The sequence below is a fragment of the Oncorhynchus kisutch genome, linkage group LG2, assembly GCF_002021735.2.
Source record: "Oncorhynchus kisutch isolate 150728-3 linkage group LG2, Okis_V2, whole genome shotgun sequence".
Classification (NCBI taxonomy): domain Eukaryota; kingdom Metazoa; phylum Chordata; class Actinopteri; order Salmoniformes; family Salmonidae; genus Oncorhynchus; species Oncorhynchus kisutch.
This window is the reverse complement of record NC_034175.2, coordinates 52,919,842-52,938,072: the sequence shown is the minus strand read 5'-3', so window position 1 is coordinate 52,938,072 and position 18,231 is coordinate 52,919,842. Positions and strand designations below refer to the sequence as shown.

Here is an 18,231-nt window from a genome sequence, read left to right as displayed (position 1 = left end):
CGCGAGAATCACTCTGGGAGCATCAGGTGACCACTTGCGCAATGTAGCCGCTTACGGGTATTCTTCAACATAAATGCGTAAAACTACGTCACAATGCTGTAGACACCTTGGGGAATACGTAGAAAAATGAATCTGGTTGATAGCCCATTCACTGCTCAATAGAGACTCATTGGAACGCAGCGCTTTCAAAACATGAGGCACTTCCGGATTGGATTTTCCTCAGGCTTTCGCCTGCAACATCAGTTCTGTTATACTCACAGACAATATTTTTACAGTTTTGGAAACTTTAGTGTTCTATCCTAAGCTGTCAATTATATGCATATTCTAGCATCTTGTCCTGACAAAATATCCTGTTTACTACAGGAACTTTATTTTTCCAAAAATGAAAATACTGCCCCCTAGTCACAAGGTTTTAATGTCGCCGTTCTGCCACGACTCAGTGAAACATAAGGTATTACAGCTTTTAATGTCCCATTGGTATTATATTAGTGCTTTCAGTTCGTCCCATTTATTTTCCATCGATTGAATGTTAGCTAGCATAACGGCAGACAAGGGCAGATTAGCCACACGTCTCCTGATCCCCACAAGGCATCCTGATCTCTTTCCGCGAAACCTTTTCCTTTTCCAGAGAATCACAGGGATTTGGGCCTGGTTGGGTGTCTGTGGTATATCCCTCGCGTCCGACTCATTGAAGAACCCCTTGTCTAATTTGAGGTGAGTAAACTCTGTTCTGATGACCAGAAGCTCTTTTCGTTCATAAGAGATGGTTGCAGCAGCATTATGTCCAAAACAAGTTTTGAACAACGCGAAAAAATAAAATAAAATAGCATGGTTGGTTAAGAGCCGTTAAGACGGCGTCATCTACATTATGACCGAGCTTCCTACAACCTTGGCTAGCTGTTATTTGAATAACATCATGCCGCTGGAAAAAGTTACTGCATGTACATTAAATATTGTCTATTTACTCTGATATAAGAGAAACACAGCAGTGTAACAGTAAATGCAACGTAAACCGCTATGTAGACATAGGCGTCTCAATATCAAAAATAAACTCTGAAGTTGGTTGAGGGAGGATCTGTCGTTCCCCATTAGGTTGGGTGGGCCATGGTTTCATCAGGCTAACCATGAATCATGTCTGCAGAGGAATTGAACTCTGTGTTGAGAGAGGAATGACGTCCTTCCCATTCGGATGCAGAAGGTTACAGAGCTCAGATCCCTTTTTCCTCCCTCCCTCATTCTCAGGGTTAGGAGAAGAAAGGCTGAGCGGCTATTTTCTGCCGCTTGCCTCCTGCCAGTGTGGCTTTGCATCTCACCGCTGCCAAATCAAATTGTGTTGGTCACATACACATGTTTAGCAGATGTTATTGCGGGTGTAGTGAAATGCTTGTAAATAAAATAGAAATAACCCACAAAAAAACAAAATACTGCAAAGTTGCTTAGGAGCAAGAAGCAGAGCTGCCCTATCTGTTGGCGCCATCTTGCCCAAATTACTGCGTGTGTATGTGAGAGAGATCAGGGTGTGCCAGGCATCACTCTACCCTGCTGACCCCTGCATCTCTCTTTCTCTCTCTCTCTCTCTCCTTCTCTCTGATACCCTAGTCAGACCAGGGTGCTTTAGGGCCAGTGGCTTACTGGCTTTTGGGTTGTGCCTTCACTTTCATGTGCCTTTGCATTGTTTGCCTTGACATACTTTCCACTTAAAACTAGTTAGGGATAAGATACTCAATTAAAGCTACACTCATTGTGAATCCAGCCAACATGTCAGATTTTAAAAATGCTTTTCGGCGAAAACATAAGAAGCTATTATCTGATAGCCTGCACCAGCAATAAACAAAGGAGTTAGCATATTTCAACCATGCAGGCGCTACACAAAACAAAACAATTGGTCCTTTTGTTCGATTAATTCCTTCCATATATATCCAAAATGTCCATTTATAAAGCGCGTTTGATCCAGAAAAAAACAGCTTACAAAAAACGCAACTACAAAATATTTCAAAAGTTGCCTATAAACTTTGCCAAAATATTTCAAACTACTTCTGTAATACAACTTTAAATATTTGTAAACGTTAATAATCAATCAAATTGTAGACTGGGCAATCTGTGTTCAATACAGGAATGAAAACAAACCAGCGCCACTTTTCACGTCTTGCGCAACTCAGAAAAGTGTCCCCAGTTCCTAGTTGGCCTACTTCTTCATTGCACAAAGCAATAACCTCAACCAAATTCCAAAGACTGGTGACATCCAGTGGAAGCGGTAGGAACTGAAAACAGGTTGCTAAGAAATATCCCTTGGCAATAACAAGCCAGGGAATAGAGAGAGGAAAAAAATTATAATTCTGAACAGTTAGTCCTCGGGATTTTGCCTGCTACATAAGTTTTCTATCCAAATCTATGTATAATATGCATATCTTATATTCTTGGCATGAGTAGCAGGAAGTTGAAATTGGGCATGCTATTTATCCAAAAGTGAAAATTCTGCCCCCTAGCCCCAAGAGGTTTTAAATGAAAATGCCTGAGAAGCTGGTGTTTGGAGGATATATTGGCACTGCCGTTTTCATCTCGGGCAGGCAAACCGTGCCAATATATCCTCCAAACACTGGCTTCTCGAGCATTACTCGTTTTATACAACGGGTTACCAACATATTCAAATAATGATTGACATATTTTCATGGTGAAAATATTCATACTATTTTGTTCTTCCACGAGATATACAGTACTCAGACTCCCAAAACAAATCTAGGGTTGCTACCCAAGCCGGCTGGTTGTTCATTCGATCGGTTAGGTTGCCAGAGACGCGACCCAGTTAAGTATTTTTGTTCCATGGATTTAGTCATATGTTCAAAATGTTCTTCTGCCATGATGTTTGGCAACATTCTTATCCCTTGCTTGTTAGCTAGCCAACTTTGTCTAACTCAGTCACATCAAATAGTGCAGCCAGAATAACGGCAAAGTAGCTGCATCTGCGTTTGTTGTTTTCTAGTGATATTTTTGGTGGGGATACATCAATAACGATGTGGTAATGATTCATGATTTTGCCTGGCATAGAACATTTGCTCTCTCGCCAGGCCGCTGGGCAGAAGAGATGGCCAACTACACAGCTAACACAATCACTTCAAACTGAAGCTGGAATGACCGTAAACTAGCTGTGTTTCGCATTTTTCTTTATACATTTCTTCGTATATATCCATAAATATTATGCTGATTCGTGACTTCAACTGGCTGAGAAAAGCTGGCAACCTCTCATCCCAACTCCCGACACTTTCATTGCAAATGTAGGAGAGATGGACAGCAAAGTTTTTACAAATCTACGCTGTTGAAAACCCAATGCTAATCTAAAATAAATGGGAGATAATATCTAGATGCTTTTTACAGTGGAGATCAAGTACACTGCTCAAAAAAATAAAGGGAACACTTAAACACAATGTAACTCCAAGTCAATCACACTTCTGTGAAATCAAACTGTCCACTTAGGAAGCAACACTGATTGACAATACATTTCACATGCTGTTGTGCAAATGGAATAGACAACAGGTGGAAATTATAGGCATTTAGCAAGACACCCCCAATAAAGGAGTGGTTCTGCAGGTGGGGACCACAGACCACTTCTCAGTTCCTATGCTTCCTGGCTGATGTTTTGGTCACTTTTGAATGCTGGCGGTGCTTTCACTCTAGTGGTAGCATGAGATGGAGTCTACAACCCACACAAGTGGCTCAGGTAGTGCAGCTCATCCAGGATGGAACATCAATGCGAGCTGTGGCAAGAAGGTTTGCTCTGTCTGTCAGCGTAGTGTCCAGAGCATGGAGGCGCTACCAGGAGACAGGCCAGTACATCAGGAGACGTGGACGAGGCCGTATGAGGGCAACAACCCAGCAGCAGGACCGCTACCTCCGCCTTTGTGCAAGGAGGGGCACTGCCAGAGCCCTGCAAAATGACCTCCAGCAGGCCACACATGTGCATGTGTCTGCTCAAACGGTCAGAAACAGACTCCATGAGAGTGGTATGAGGGCCCGATGTCCACAGGTGGGGGTTGTGCTTACAGCCCAACACCGTGCAGGACGTTTGGCATTTGCTAGAGAACACCAAGATTGGTAAATTTGCCACTGGCGCCCTGTGCTCTTCACAGATGAAAGCAGGTTCACACTGAGCACGTGACAGAGTCTGGAGACGCCGTGGATAACGTTCTGCTGCCTGCAACATCCTCCAGCATGACCGGTTTGGCGGTGGGTCAGTCATGGTGTGGGGTGGCATTTCTTTGGGGGGGGGGCGCACAGCCCTCCATGTGCTCGCCAGAGGTAGCCTGACTGCCATTAGGTACCGAGATGAGATCCTCAGACCCCTTGGGAGACCATATGCTGGTGAAGTTGGCCCTGGGTTCCTCCTAATGCCAGACAATGCTAGACCTCAGGTGGCTGGAGTGTGTCAGCAGTTCCTGCAAGAGGAAGGCATTGATGCTATGGACTGGCCCGCCCGTTCCCCAGACCTGAATCCAATTGAGCAGATCTGGGACATCACGTCTCGCTCCATCCACCAACGCCACGTTGCACCACAGACTGTCCAGGAGTTGGCTGTGGTCTGGGTGGAGATCCCTCAGGAGACCATCCGCCACCTCATCAGGAGCATGCCCAGGCGTTGTAGGGAGGTCATACAGGCACGTGGAGGCCACACACACTACTGAGCCTCATTTTGACTTGTTTTAAGGACATTACATCAAAGTTGGATCAGCCTGTAGTGTGGTTTTCCACTTTAATTTTGAGTGTGACTCCAAATCCAGACCTCCATGGGTTGACATTTGATTTCCATTGATAATTTTTGTGATTTTGTTGTCAGCACATTCAACTATGTAAAGAAAAAGTATTTAATAAGAATATTTCATTCATTCAGATCTAGGATGTGTTATTTTTGTGTTCCCTTTATTTTTTTTGAGCAGTGTATATACATTGCCTGGCTGAGCTGATGAGACCATGGATTGCTCAGTCAGATGGAACAGAGTAAAGACATTTCAGCGTCATAGATTTAGCCGGTGGTAACTTGTGGAATAGACAGCGGCTGGAATGCGTTCTTAACCAATAGGCATCTAGGACTAGACCCACCCGTTCTATAAACTGATTTATAAACTGGGTGGTTCGCGCCCTGAATGTTGATTGGCTGACAGCCGTGGTATATCAGACCGTATAACATGGGTATGACAAAACTGGTATTTTTACTGCTTGAATTATGTTGGTAACTAGTTTATAATAGCAATATGGCACCTCGGGGTTTGTGATATATGGCCAATATACCACGGCTACGGGCTGTGTCCAGGAACTTTGCGCTGTGTCGTGCATTAGAACAACCCATAGCTGTGGTATATTGGCCATATACCACACCTCGGGCCTTATTGCTTAAATAAGAAGCCCTGTGTATCCTATAAATGGCAACTTCAATTTGGTGAATGGTGGATCAATTTGCTGTTCTTTCTCTCTTTCATGGTCTTGATATTTGCGCGACGCAGTGGCCACCAGGGGGTCTGATTTAATTCCGATTTCCTCTTTTTATTTTATTTCTCCTTTTTCCTCATTGTGGCCTGGCCACAGTGCCTGGTGGGGACTGGACATATTTTCTCTCCTTTTCTTGGCCTTTACGCCTCGAGTGTTGAGCTGCTTTGACTTTAGGGAGGAGAACTGTAACAAACAAGATGCTACCATGTGTTTGTGTTCCCCATTCCCCACCCATCCCTACAGACACACAAAGGGGAGTTTGATAGACTTTTAGTTTTGACTTACTTTGTCTCTGTTGACCCCTGGTTTCCATGCACCAGCTTGCAGGCAGGCCCATTCATATTGTGATTGGCCCATTCATAGTCATATGACCTGCTCAACTTCATAATGGGTGAACGCTTGCAGTCACGGTGTGTGATGGCTGATCATTTGGCATGGGCCCTCCCATCCACCCTGCTCCTCTCTATCCCCTCCCCTACTAGCCTCTTACTAGGGCTGGGAATTGCCAGGGACTTCACGATATTGATACACCATCTATATTGTAATTAATAACTCTAACTTCACCGTGGTCAAAGGGATATTCAATGTTGGGTACAGAGATGATGTAGTCATTCAGAAGTCATGTTAAACACTATTATTGCACACTGAGTCCATGCAACTTGTATTGTTAAGCACATTTTTACTCCTGAACTTATTTTGCCTTGCCATAACTAAAAGGTTGAATACTTATTGACTCGTTTCAGCTTTACATTTTTTATTCATTTGTAAAAAATAAAATTAAAAAACAGTTCCACTTTGACATTATGGGGTATTATGTGTGTAGGGCAGTGACACATCTCAATTTAATCCATTTTATATTCAGGCTGTAGCACAAAATGTTGAAAAAAATCAAGGGGTGTGAATACTTTCTGAAGGCATTGTATGTGATGGTGTGGAACCCAGATCTCTAATAGCCATCCAGGCAGGATGCAGTGTTGTCAGCTTTTAACTGTTGCCTGGTGTACATTCCTCTGCCTCTCTCCTCTTCACGGCTGTCTGCTGGGCTAGCAGTCAAGTCAATCAGTGCACGAAGCATATCAGGGTCTCCGCAATGGTTCAGATTTTTGTGATCATATAAGCTATGTTGCTTTCCACAATGATCCCTGTTACATACGCATGTTATACTGTATATCTGATCATAAATACAAAAACAATAATCCCCAATCTCCTAAATCATTGTAAGCCTACAGTATGTAATATAATATACAGAATGTAAGCCTACAGTATGTAATATAATATACAGAATGTAAGCCTACATTATTTTCTGAATGTAAAGTATTTAGACATGCTGTGGGTCTGAGGCTCTGATTTGTGGTGTGTGAAAGAGCTTGCGTGCATCTGAAGCTCAGACAGTCTGTGGTCTGAAGTGGCATGTGATTACTTAATTAATAACATTACTCACGTTGTTAAAACTAGTGAATATCCACAGTCCCCCTCGGGTGGGTGAGGAATGAGGTCAGGACGTGCCACTAAAATTAGACACTTGGGAAAATGGCTATTTTTGATGCCTACATTCCTGCAAAATTACCTCCAGCAGTGTTCTGGGTTCATATGGCTGTCAATGTAACCATTTTATTAGTGACATTTCAAGGGGACCATAGATCATATAATTAGTATTCTATATCATAGACAGCCTATTGGGACCAGGAATGAATGCAGACTATAAAACATCTGGCATCAACTATATGGCCTGGTAGTTTGGACCATGCATCTCCTCCGGCTCAGTTTGTCATTTTGGAGAGCAGACCTACCTAGGTGGCATCTACAAAGGCATGTCAGCCAGAGTTCGCTTACCTTGCCTTTTTTTTAACAAGAAACCATTTGCCATATTTTCTTAGAATGGATGGGGGTGTTTAGGGAATTGCGCAAAAAGGAAACTACATGCAACAGTTCCTCCACAATCAGAGCTATTATTAGTGGTGGCTCTGGAAAATTCCTGAGTAATGAATGTAGAAAAGTACACACGGAGAGGAAAATGGGAGCTGGTAGACCTTGCAGCGCTAATTTGGAGTCTGGTGGGCTAGTTTGGGAGAGTTTGGAACACTACTATAACTGAACTGTAGAATAGATGACTGTTTGGGTGCCAAGTGTGATCCATAAAGAACTATGGCCTCACTCAATAGGGTGGCTGCTTCTACACCATGTGGTTGTGTCCCTTCCAAAGTATAGACCACCGCAACACCTGGAAGAGACTAAAGGGACATTTCTGACAAGCAGCCCATTGACTTGCCATAATCTATAACTGACCCTTAACTTAACCCATAACCCTAAACCTAATTTTAACCAATAAAAAAATTTGAATATCAGTTTGCACTTCAGCCACGCCCCCTTTAGTTTTTCCCGCAACACCCAGTCAGCCATCCTCAAAGCTGTACACTTATGCAGGCTTTGCCACCTCTAAATGCCTTCACCCCCCCCCATATACACACACACACACACACACACACACACACACACACACACACACACACACACACACACACACACACACACACACACACACACACACTTGATATTTAACCATCAGAGCAAGACAATGACAGTCCCAGCATTGTTAAGGGGAATCCAGTTAGTCTGCTATACTGTCTCACTTTCCCATTGTGTAAACGTCCTGGAATGTATGGCTGGGGTTCATTTTACCTAATTTATTTATTTTGACCACCTTTCACTTGTTTTTGATAGTTACGGTAATATCAGTTATTGCCGCTCAATGGAAGCTTGTAGCTGCGACTGATTTCCACTCAACTTTGTCTGCTCAAAAAGATTGCTCTCATTAAACAAAGATAATCAAAATGTCATGCTTGGCGCCTTATCCATTTTCCACACACTTGCCACTGGCTTCAGATCAAAGCATCCAGCATTTCACTCACAGAAGATCTTTGTTTTTCAATCAGTTTAGTCTAGTTGATCCTGCTGGAAATGCATTGTTATCAGTTGGACACTGCTAACAAAGCACAGCAAATTGGCTAAATGCAACCAGGTCAATACAACAGAGCCAATACCACAGCAAAGTGAACCAATGCATCCACATGATGATGATTATCATTTTTTATTTATTTAAGCTTTATTTAACTAGGCAAATCAGTCAAGAACAAATTCTTATTTACAATGACAGCCAAACCCAGACAACACTGGGCCAATTGTGTGCTGCCCTGTGGGCAATCACGGCCGGATGTGATGCAGCCTGGATTCGAACTAGGGACTGCAGTGACGCCTCTGCAGTGACAGAGATGCAGTGCCTTAGACCGCTACGCCACTCGGGAGCCCAAACAAATCTGATTGTTCCGCCGATGCGACCTAGATTCAGACCTAGATCTAGGATGCAACGTGACAGTGATTAGTAGTGCTGAGCGATTAACTGACATTTTGTTTTATATTTTTGTTTTGTAACAACTAATTGACCAACATCGGTTCAATTATTTGAATTGCAATTTCTCTGGAGATAAATCAGATCAAGCCCGACCTGTGCGATTTTAGTTAGGAGTTGTATTTTCCAACAGGCCAATATTCCACATAGTTTAGCGCAGAAAACTAGGTGATTAATGACAATGACCATAAATCATTGCCTGCCTGCCTACTTGTCCAGGTGGTGTTTCTTTTACTCCTGCTACGAAAAGAGACAGAAGAATGCATGATTGAGGGATGGAGAGCAGTAGCTTCGGGAGGTATCTGCACCTGAAAATACATGATCGATAGTTGGCATTCAGCGGTCATAAAAGTATGCCTTATATACTTTGAAGAACTACTAAAATAGTGATTTTTTGTCAGACTGCATAGGCAGCAGCTCTATAGTCATGAGATGATGACTTGGAATGAAATAATAGTCATCAAATAAAACATATGTAATAGACTACAACTGAAATTTTATTAAAGTAATGTGAATAAATTATGGTTAATAAGTTATAAGCAGTAATGGGCAGTCACTACTATCATGGGACTGTTTCATTCTGTGTAGTTACAGCATTCAACCCGCATAGTGTATTTAATGTTTAAGTAAATTATCAATCTAAAACTGTGATTATAATCTAAACTGAACCAGCCTCAAGCACTAATCGCTCAGCACTATTGGTTAGTAAGTATACGGCCTGGCCCAACAGTTTGTCAGTCATCTAAATATTTACTATCTCCCCTATTATCCCTATATCAACTCAATATATCTCTATTGACCTCAATTATTTGACTGTTTGGTTGATAGGCTGTTGATCTAACAAGATTTTTTGGGGGGGTCGAGCAGTAGCAAATATATACAGTGCATTCAGAAAGTATTCAGATCCCTTCCCCTTTTCCACATTTTGTTACATTACAGCCTTATTCTACAATTAATTTTAAAAATCCTAAACAATCTACACTCAATTTCCACATTATTTATTTCGGGTTAGTGAATGATTTGTCCCAAATACAATTGTTTGTTATTTAGGACTAACTTATTCCTTGTTACCCATTCTGAAAATAACTGCAGCTCTTTGTTAACTTCTTATGGCTGCAATCCCATTAATGGGAGTGATTTGACAACAGCCAGTCAAAGTGTAGGGCGCCATTTTCAAAACATCAAAAATCTCATAATTAACATTCCTCAAACATACATGCATCTCATACCATTGTAAAGCTATTCTCGTTGTTAATCCCACCACAGTGTCCGATTTCAAATATGCTTTACAGCAAAAGTAACACAAACGATTATGTTAGGTCACCACATAGCCACAGAAAAACACAGCCATTTCTTTTCCAGCCAAAGACAGGAGTTTCAAAAAGCAGAAAATAGAGAAAATGAATCACTAACCTTTGATGGTCTTCATCAGATGACACTCATAGGACTTCATGTTACACACTACATGTATGTTTTGTTTGATAACTCATATTTTGATAAATATGAACTTTTACATTGGCGCGTTACATTCACTAGTTCCAAAAACATCCAGTGATTTTGCATAGCCACATCATTCAACAAAAATACTAGATGATAATACAAGTTATACACATGGAATTATAGATATACCTCTCCTTAATGTAACCACTGTCAGATTTCTTTTTAAAACCTTACTGAATAAGCCAGCCATGCAATAATCTGAGACTGCGCTCAGAAATTTGTCACAATAGCCGCCATGTTGACGTCAACATAAACAAGAAATTACATGATAAATATTCCCTTACCTTTGATCTACATCAGAAAGCACTCCAGGAATCCCAGGACCACAATAAATGTTTGTTTTGTTCGAAAATGTCCGCTATTTATGTCCAAATACCTTCCTTTGTTAGCTCGTTTGGTATACATATCCAGACGCTCATTCTGGTCAGCTTTATATCGGACAAAATCTTCAAAAAGTTATATTACCGGTCGAAGAAACATTTCAAACTAAGTACAGAATCAATCATTAGGATGTTTTTAACATATAGCTTCAATAAAGTTCCAACCGGAGTACTCCTTCTTATCTTCGTGAGCAATGGAACGTAAGTGACTACCATGAGGAATAAGCATGATCAGAAAATGGCTGACTGCCAGACACCTGACTGATTCTATCATTCACTCCCACAACACCATCTAGTGGAACCCCTAGGCAGTGCAACATCATTAATATCTCAAGGGGATTTCATTGGGGACTCTGGTGAATACATGCAAAACTCAGATTTCTGACTTCTTGTTTTAATTTCAACTCAGGATTTTGCCTGCCATATGAGTTATGTTCTACTCAGACATCATTCAAACAGTTTCAGAGTGTTTTCTATCCAATACTAATAATAATATGCATATATTAGCAACTGAGACTGAGGAGCAGGCTGTTTACTTTAGGCACCTTATTCATCCAAGCTACTCAATACTGCCCCCAGCCATAAGAAGTTAAGTGTTGCAGTAATTTCAGTTGCTGGTAGTAGCTGATGTGTATAGTGTTGAGTCATCTGCATACTTAGACACACTGGCTTTACTCAGTGGCATGTCATTAGTAAAGATTGAAAAAGGGGCCTAAACAAATACCCTGGGGAATTCCTGATTCTACCTGGATTATGTTAGAAGCTTCTTTTAATGTCAAAAGCTGCACTAAAGTCTCACAAGACTTCCCCACAATCATTTTATCATCACTTTCTCTCAGCCAATGTGCTTGTTGAGTGCCCTTCCCTGTAAGCGTGCTGTAAGCGTGCTGAAAGTCTGTCAATTTGTTTAATGTGAAATAGCATTGTATCTGCTCAAACACAATTATTTCCAGAAGTTTACTAAGGGTTGGTAACAGGCTGATTGGTCTGCTCTTTGAGCAAGTAAAGGGGGCTTTACTATTTTGGGTAGTAGAATGACTTTAGCTTCCCTCCAGGCATGAGGGCAGACACTTTCTAGTAGGCTTAAATTGAAGATGTGGCAGTATCGTCCGCTATTATCCTCAGTAATTATCCATACAGATTGTCAGACCCCGGTGGCTTGTCATTGTTGATAGACAATCATTTTTTCGCCTCTTTCACACTGACTTTGCGAAATTCAAAAGAGCAATTCTTGTCTTTCATAATTTGGTCAGATATATCAAATAAAGTTTAAAAAATCAAATCAAATTTTATTTGTCACATGCACTGAATATAACAAGTGTAGTAGACTTTACAGTGGAACACTTAGTTACACGCCCTTAACCAAAAATGTGTTAAAGTATTGACTAAAATTCAAAAATAAATAAAATGGATAACCATGTGTCGTGTCAGCGTTTGTTGCTGGCATGTCATACCCAAGTTTGCTTATCTTACCCATGAAAAAGGAATTCAAGTAGTTGGCTATATCAGTGTGTTTTGTGATGAATGAGCCATTTGATTCAAAAAATGATGGAGCCGAGTTTGTTTTTTTCTCCAAAATGTCATTTTAAGGTGCTCCAAAGCATTTTACAATCCTTCTTTATAACATTTTTCATTGTATAGTTTATTTTTATTTAGTTTAGTCACATGATTTCTTAACTTGCTTTACTTAACTTTGCCAGTCAGTTGGGCTGCCAGACTTATTTGCATTACCTTTTGTCTCATCCTTCTCAACCATACAATTTTTCAATTCCTCATCAATCCAATGGGATTGAATAGTTTGTCATTTTCTTAATGGGTGCGTGCTTATTAGTAACTGGAATAAGCAATTTCATAAATGTGTCAAGTGCAGCATCTGGTTTCTCCTCATTACAGACCAGCAAATATTCTTGGCATCATCAACATATGAATCACTACAAAACGTATTGTATGACCTCTTATGCACTATATTAGGCCCAACTAGGTATGGCTACTATATTGTGATCACTACATCCTATGGATTTGGATACTACTTTAAACCATTCCTGCAGCATTAGTAAAGATATGATCAATACATGTTGATGATATCATTCCTGTGCTGTTTGTAAATACTCTTGTTGGTTGACTGACAACCTGAACCTGACATTTTTTTCTCGCGTGGGCAACTTGATGAGAGCCAGTAGATATTTAAATCATCCAGAAAATATACTTCTCTGTTGATATCAAATACATTATCAAGCATTTCACACATTATCCAGATACTGACTGTTAGCACTTGGTCTATAGCAGCTTCCCACAAGAATGGGCTTAAGGTAAGGCAAATGAACCTGTAGCCATATTACTTCAACAGTATTTAACAGAGATCGTCTTTACAGCTTTACAGGAATGTGGTTCTGAATATAGACCGCAACACCGCCCCTGTTGGCATTTGTCTTTTCGGTAGATGTTATAACCATGTTTTGCTACCACTGTATCATCAAAGGTATTATCGAAGTGAGTTTCAGAGATAGTCGTCATCTGTGCATATGTTAATACGGGATCATTTTTAGCACTTTTCTGGTTTGTTTGATTGTTTTTATTGCTTTACTGGGAAGCGTATCAGTAGACTTGCTCATGTTATTTGTATTCGAGCTGATAGTCAGGGTGAGCTGCACACAGTGGTCTTCCTACTAGAGCACATCGCCTCAGTCTCAGTGCTAACAGTGTAACTCTGGTTTATAGGCTCATGATTACTGCATACAATAGCTGTAAGATCAACAGAGGTAATTAGGGGGACAAATTAAGTTACTTACTGCCAACGCCCCTAGGATAATGTACATTTGATGCAGCATTGTGACGACTCATTGTCACAACGGTAGAGATGAACTGATCTGGTCTTGGGTCATTGATAAGTCATTGTTTCAACACAGCCTTGAAGTGCGTGGACAGAGTCCAGGAGCCTAGATGATTTGGAATGACTCTGTCATTCCTGTAAAGTATCTTCTGTTTCCAGAAGGTGTCAGTTACCTATAAAAGTGATTCCAGCAGAGCTACGTTAAAATTTTATCCAGATGTGTAATGCCAGTAGCCTGCTGAATCTTTCACACCCGCAGCCCAACGAAGGTACTGGACCTGACATTTTTGGCTGTTTTTTTGGAGTCTTTTAATGCTAAAATCAGTTCTTCAAAATCAGTCATTTGACCCCACATGGACTACGACAGTGTCCGCTCACAGCATCTGTGGTAGAACAGTCTGAAGCAGGCTTGTGATGTCCTGTACTCCTGTGTAGAACAGGGTTTTTGCCTTGGGAACCGAGATGTTTCTCACCATAGCGCTGCCGATGATGACAGCCGGTTGATGTTGAAGTTGTAGTTATTATAGGAATTATAGGACTATTTCCCTCTATACCGTTTGTATTTCATTAACCTTTGACTATTGGATGTTCTTATAGGCACTTTAGTATTGCCAGTGTAACAGTATAGCTTCCGTCCCTCGAGTTAGCGCACGCTAACTAGCTAGCCATTTCACTTCGGTTACACCAGCCTCATCTCGGGAGTTGATAGGCTTGAAGTCATAAACAGTGCAATGCTTGACGCACAACGAACAGCTGCTGGCAAAACGCACGACAGTGCTGTTTGAATTAATGTTTATGCACCTGCTTCTGCCTACCACTGCTCAGTCAGATACTTGTGTGCTCAGTCAGATTATATGCAATGCAGGACACGCTAGATAATATCTAGTAACATCATCAACCACGTGTAGTTAACTAGTGATTATGATTGTTTTTTATTAGATAAGTTTAATGCTAGCTAGCAACTTAACTTGGCTTATTGCATTCGTGTAACAGGCAGTCTCCTTGTGGAGTGCAACGATAGAGAGGCAGGTCGTTATTGCGTTGGACAAGTTAACTGTAAGGTTGCAAGATTGGATCCCCCGAGCTGACGAGGTGACAATCTGTTGTTCTGCCCCTGAACAAGGCAGTTAACTCACTGTTCCTAGGCCGTGATTGAAAATAAGAATGTGTTCTTAACTGACTTGCCTAGTTAAATGAAGGTATAAAAAATAATAATGATAACAATTTTTAAAAATCAGATAATCGGCGCCCAAAAATACTGATTTCCGATTGTTATGAAAACATGAAATCGGCCCTAATTAATCGGCCATTCCTGCTCCAAAGTGCTCGGAACGCAGACTGGGAGCGACGGTTCACCTTCCAACAGGACCATGACCCTAAGCACACAGCCAAGACAACGCAGTAGTGGCTTCGGGACAAGTCTCTGAATATCCTTGAGAGGCGGCAGGGTAGCCTAGTGGTTAGAGCGTTGGACTAGTAACCGAAAGGTTGCAAGTTCAAATCCCCGAGCTGACAAGGTACAAATCTGTCGTTCTGCCCCTGAACAGGCAGTTAACCCACTGTTCCTAGGCCGTCATTGAAAATAAGAATTTGTTCTTAACTGACTTGCCTAGTAAAATAAAGGTAAAATAAATAAATGTAAGAGGCCCAGCAAGAGCCTGGAATTGAATCTAATGGAACATCCCTGGAGAGACCTGAAAATATCTGTGCAGCAACGCTCCCCATCCAACCGGACAGCTTGAGAGGATCTGCAGAGAAGAACAGGAGAAACTCCCCAAATACAGGTGTGCCAAGCTTTTACTGTCATACCCAAGAAGACGCAAGGCTGTAATCACTGCCAAAAGTGCTTCAACAAAGTACTGAATAATGGGTCTGAATACTTATGTAAATGTGATATTTACATTTCTAAAAACATGCTTTTGCTTTGTCATTATGGGGTATTATGTGTAGATTGAGGACATAAAAAAAAAAAATCCATTACAGAACGATGCTATAACGTCGGTAAAAGTCTAGGTGTCAGAATACTTTCCAATTACTGTGTGTGTGGAGAGAATTATTTTAACAAAATTTTGGCACCCAAGACACCTGTCTTATTCGCACCCATCTCCGTGAACTGATTCATTGCGGAGGCCGAGACTAATCCATTGCAGAAGCCACGGGGATGGTACAGTCTTAGACTAAGGGGATTGTGGCTGCACAATGCACATCGCTCTCCAGAATGCGCTCTGATTACCATTTTTGCACATTCATTGCTTCTTAAGTTAATTGTGTGAATTGTTTGTGTTTTGATTGTCAGTGTCTATCAATTCCCCATTACATATACTCTATCACCAGTAGTATCTTTAGCGTTAATTCCGATAATTTCTCAACTACAATGTTTGTTTTGGTTACGGTAATGTCTCTTAATTCCTTTAATATATTATTATTCAAGTCTTTTACTGTTCTCATTGTCGGAGGGGACATTTTGCCGAGCGCACAACTATGCTAAGTTTTGATCCATTTCATTCCGTTTACGAGTTTTGTCAATTTAATCCTTGTCTTTTGTTTTGGAGCGCTCCTGTCAATGTTGAGTAAGGACGTGCACCTGATTACCCATAGAAGTAGGCCTACCAGGCCTGTGTGCAAATGTCTGCATATGAATGTGCCCATTTGGGCATCTGAGTATTTCTGATTGTCTTAATGTGCCTTAACTAAAGCTCTGTGGAGCTTCTCAAAGTCATGTTTTCTTCACCTCAAATGGCAAGCAGTCTTTTTTTTTTTATGTCCATTGAGAATGACTAATTCCTCAACTTATTTTTAAAATGTTTTCAGCTCTCTCCCTTTTGATTACCACTCGGTGTGAAAGGGAAACATGTATTGCTCTGATCCAGTGGAAACATCATTAAAAGCCTACCTGATTATTAATTATCCCTTGCGCAAATAGTCTAAAGCTGTGTCTGTCCTGACACTGGCATATATTTTATACAATGTTGCAAGGTGCTTCTGGCCTGAACCAAGTTAGTAGTTGATATAATGTTTCAAGTTTGTGGCAGACAGGCCGTGCATAGCCAGTGTGACTTATAGGATATTTATTTTTATCAGGATATTTTCTATCTGCACACTGTAATGTTAAAATGTTTTGACTTTATAGGCTATTTTTACATAGTTGCCAATGATAATAGAAGTTACTTTTTAGTTTTTTCTATTTGGTTATAATCTTTATTAACCATATGACAATGATTTTAAGATATGAAGGCGTTATTATAAATGAAATTAAACTGTTCCACAAGAATGTGCATATGAAACCCATAACTGGCACGCAGAAATGGTCAAATAAATTGCCATTCCACATGAGAAAGTTTGCCGACTTGTCGTATAGCCTATTAATGGCAACTTCAGGAGAGTAATGGCAGAATCTGCGGATGCAAGTAGGACCAGGAGGATGGTCGGGACAGGTTATATTCTTTTCTTATTATCTTGATCTCTGGCACCCTCTTAAGCTGTCATTTGTGTCTTATTTCATCAAACAGTGATCTTAAAGCATCAGACAAGCTCAATGCATATATAGTTGATTATTAAAACACATAGATTATGTCTATATATGGAAAAATAAATGTGTTAAAATGTCGAAATAACAGACAACTTTTCTTTTATTCGGGGACAGCCCTAATATCAACCCAGTGAGCTATGGAGAAAGATGAATATTCTGTCAATAGACTGAGTCTATTAGTTTCAATGTAGTTGGCCTGTCACATAAGATAGAACAACTTGAATGATAGATGATATGGGAATGGATGAGTTGTGTATGTGATGGAAGTTTCCTTGAAATGATGGACCTACATCTGTGACGCAATTGAATATCCAATGTGTTTGGACTATGAATGTATGTCAATGTGGATGTGCTTGTGTGTTCCAGCTATGCCCTGGCAGATGAGGCCTACCGTTCTCTGAGGGACCAGGATAAAGACCAGTGTATCCTCATCACAGGAGAGAGTGGAGCTGGAAAGACTGGTGAGACAAGTCCTCTACCAAACAATTGCAATAGGCCCACTATTTAATTGGGAGTTAACACTTACATTAATGTCATAAAACATGCACTATAATGGGTTAACATTGTGAGGGTAATCAACATTTACAACACTTACAAGCAACACTATTGAGGGTTCTTAAATGTACAACACAAGCACAGGAGGTTGGTGGCACCTTAATTGGGGAGAACAGGCTTTTTTTAATGACTGGAACGGAATCGGTGGAATGGTATCAAATACATGAAACACGTGATTTCCAGGTGTTCGATGTCGATCCATTTTGTTTCATTCCATCCATTATCAGCTGTTCTCCCCTCAGCAGCTTCTTGTGCACACAAGGTAGCCTACAAACAATAGGCCCATCATTTTATGAGCTCACATTTGCGAGGAATCAACCGTATTAGTAAAACATTGCAGTACATCAATTCTACTGTTGTATTGTAACACTGTTACAATTTTCGAATGTACAACACAGGGGTTAAGTGGTCTTGAGACTTCTAGATAAGGGCTGCGTTCTGTTTGCAGTGCTCTAGAACAGTGGTTTCCAAACTTTTCATGGTCTCGTACCCCCTCAAACTGTCAACCTCCATCTGCGTACCCCCTCTAGCACCATGGTCAGCGCACTCTCAA

The 18,231-nt window shown here is 40.9% G+C and overlaps 1 protein-coding gene across 10 annotated transcripts in view; it reads left to right on the top strand.

Annotated features, from left to right (window-relative positions):
- LOC109868224 (unconventional myosin-Ib) overlaps window positions 1–18,231 on the top strand; it is a 146,199-nt gene that overhangs the window by 56,652 nt on the left and 71,316 nt on the right. For all 10 annotated transcript variants that reach the window (XM_020457660.2, XM_031797431.1, XM_031797469.1 and 7 more), the window contains one exon: window positions 17,490–17,584. In XM_020457660.2, the coding sequence (XP_020313249.2) occupies window positions 17,490–17,584 (95 nt within the window). The remainder of the gene's footprint in view (window positions 1–17,489; window positions 17,585–18,231) is intronic.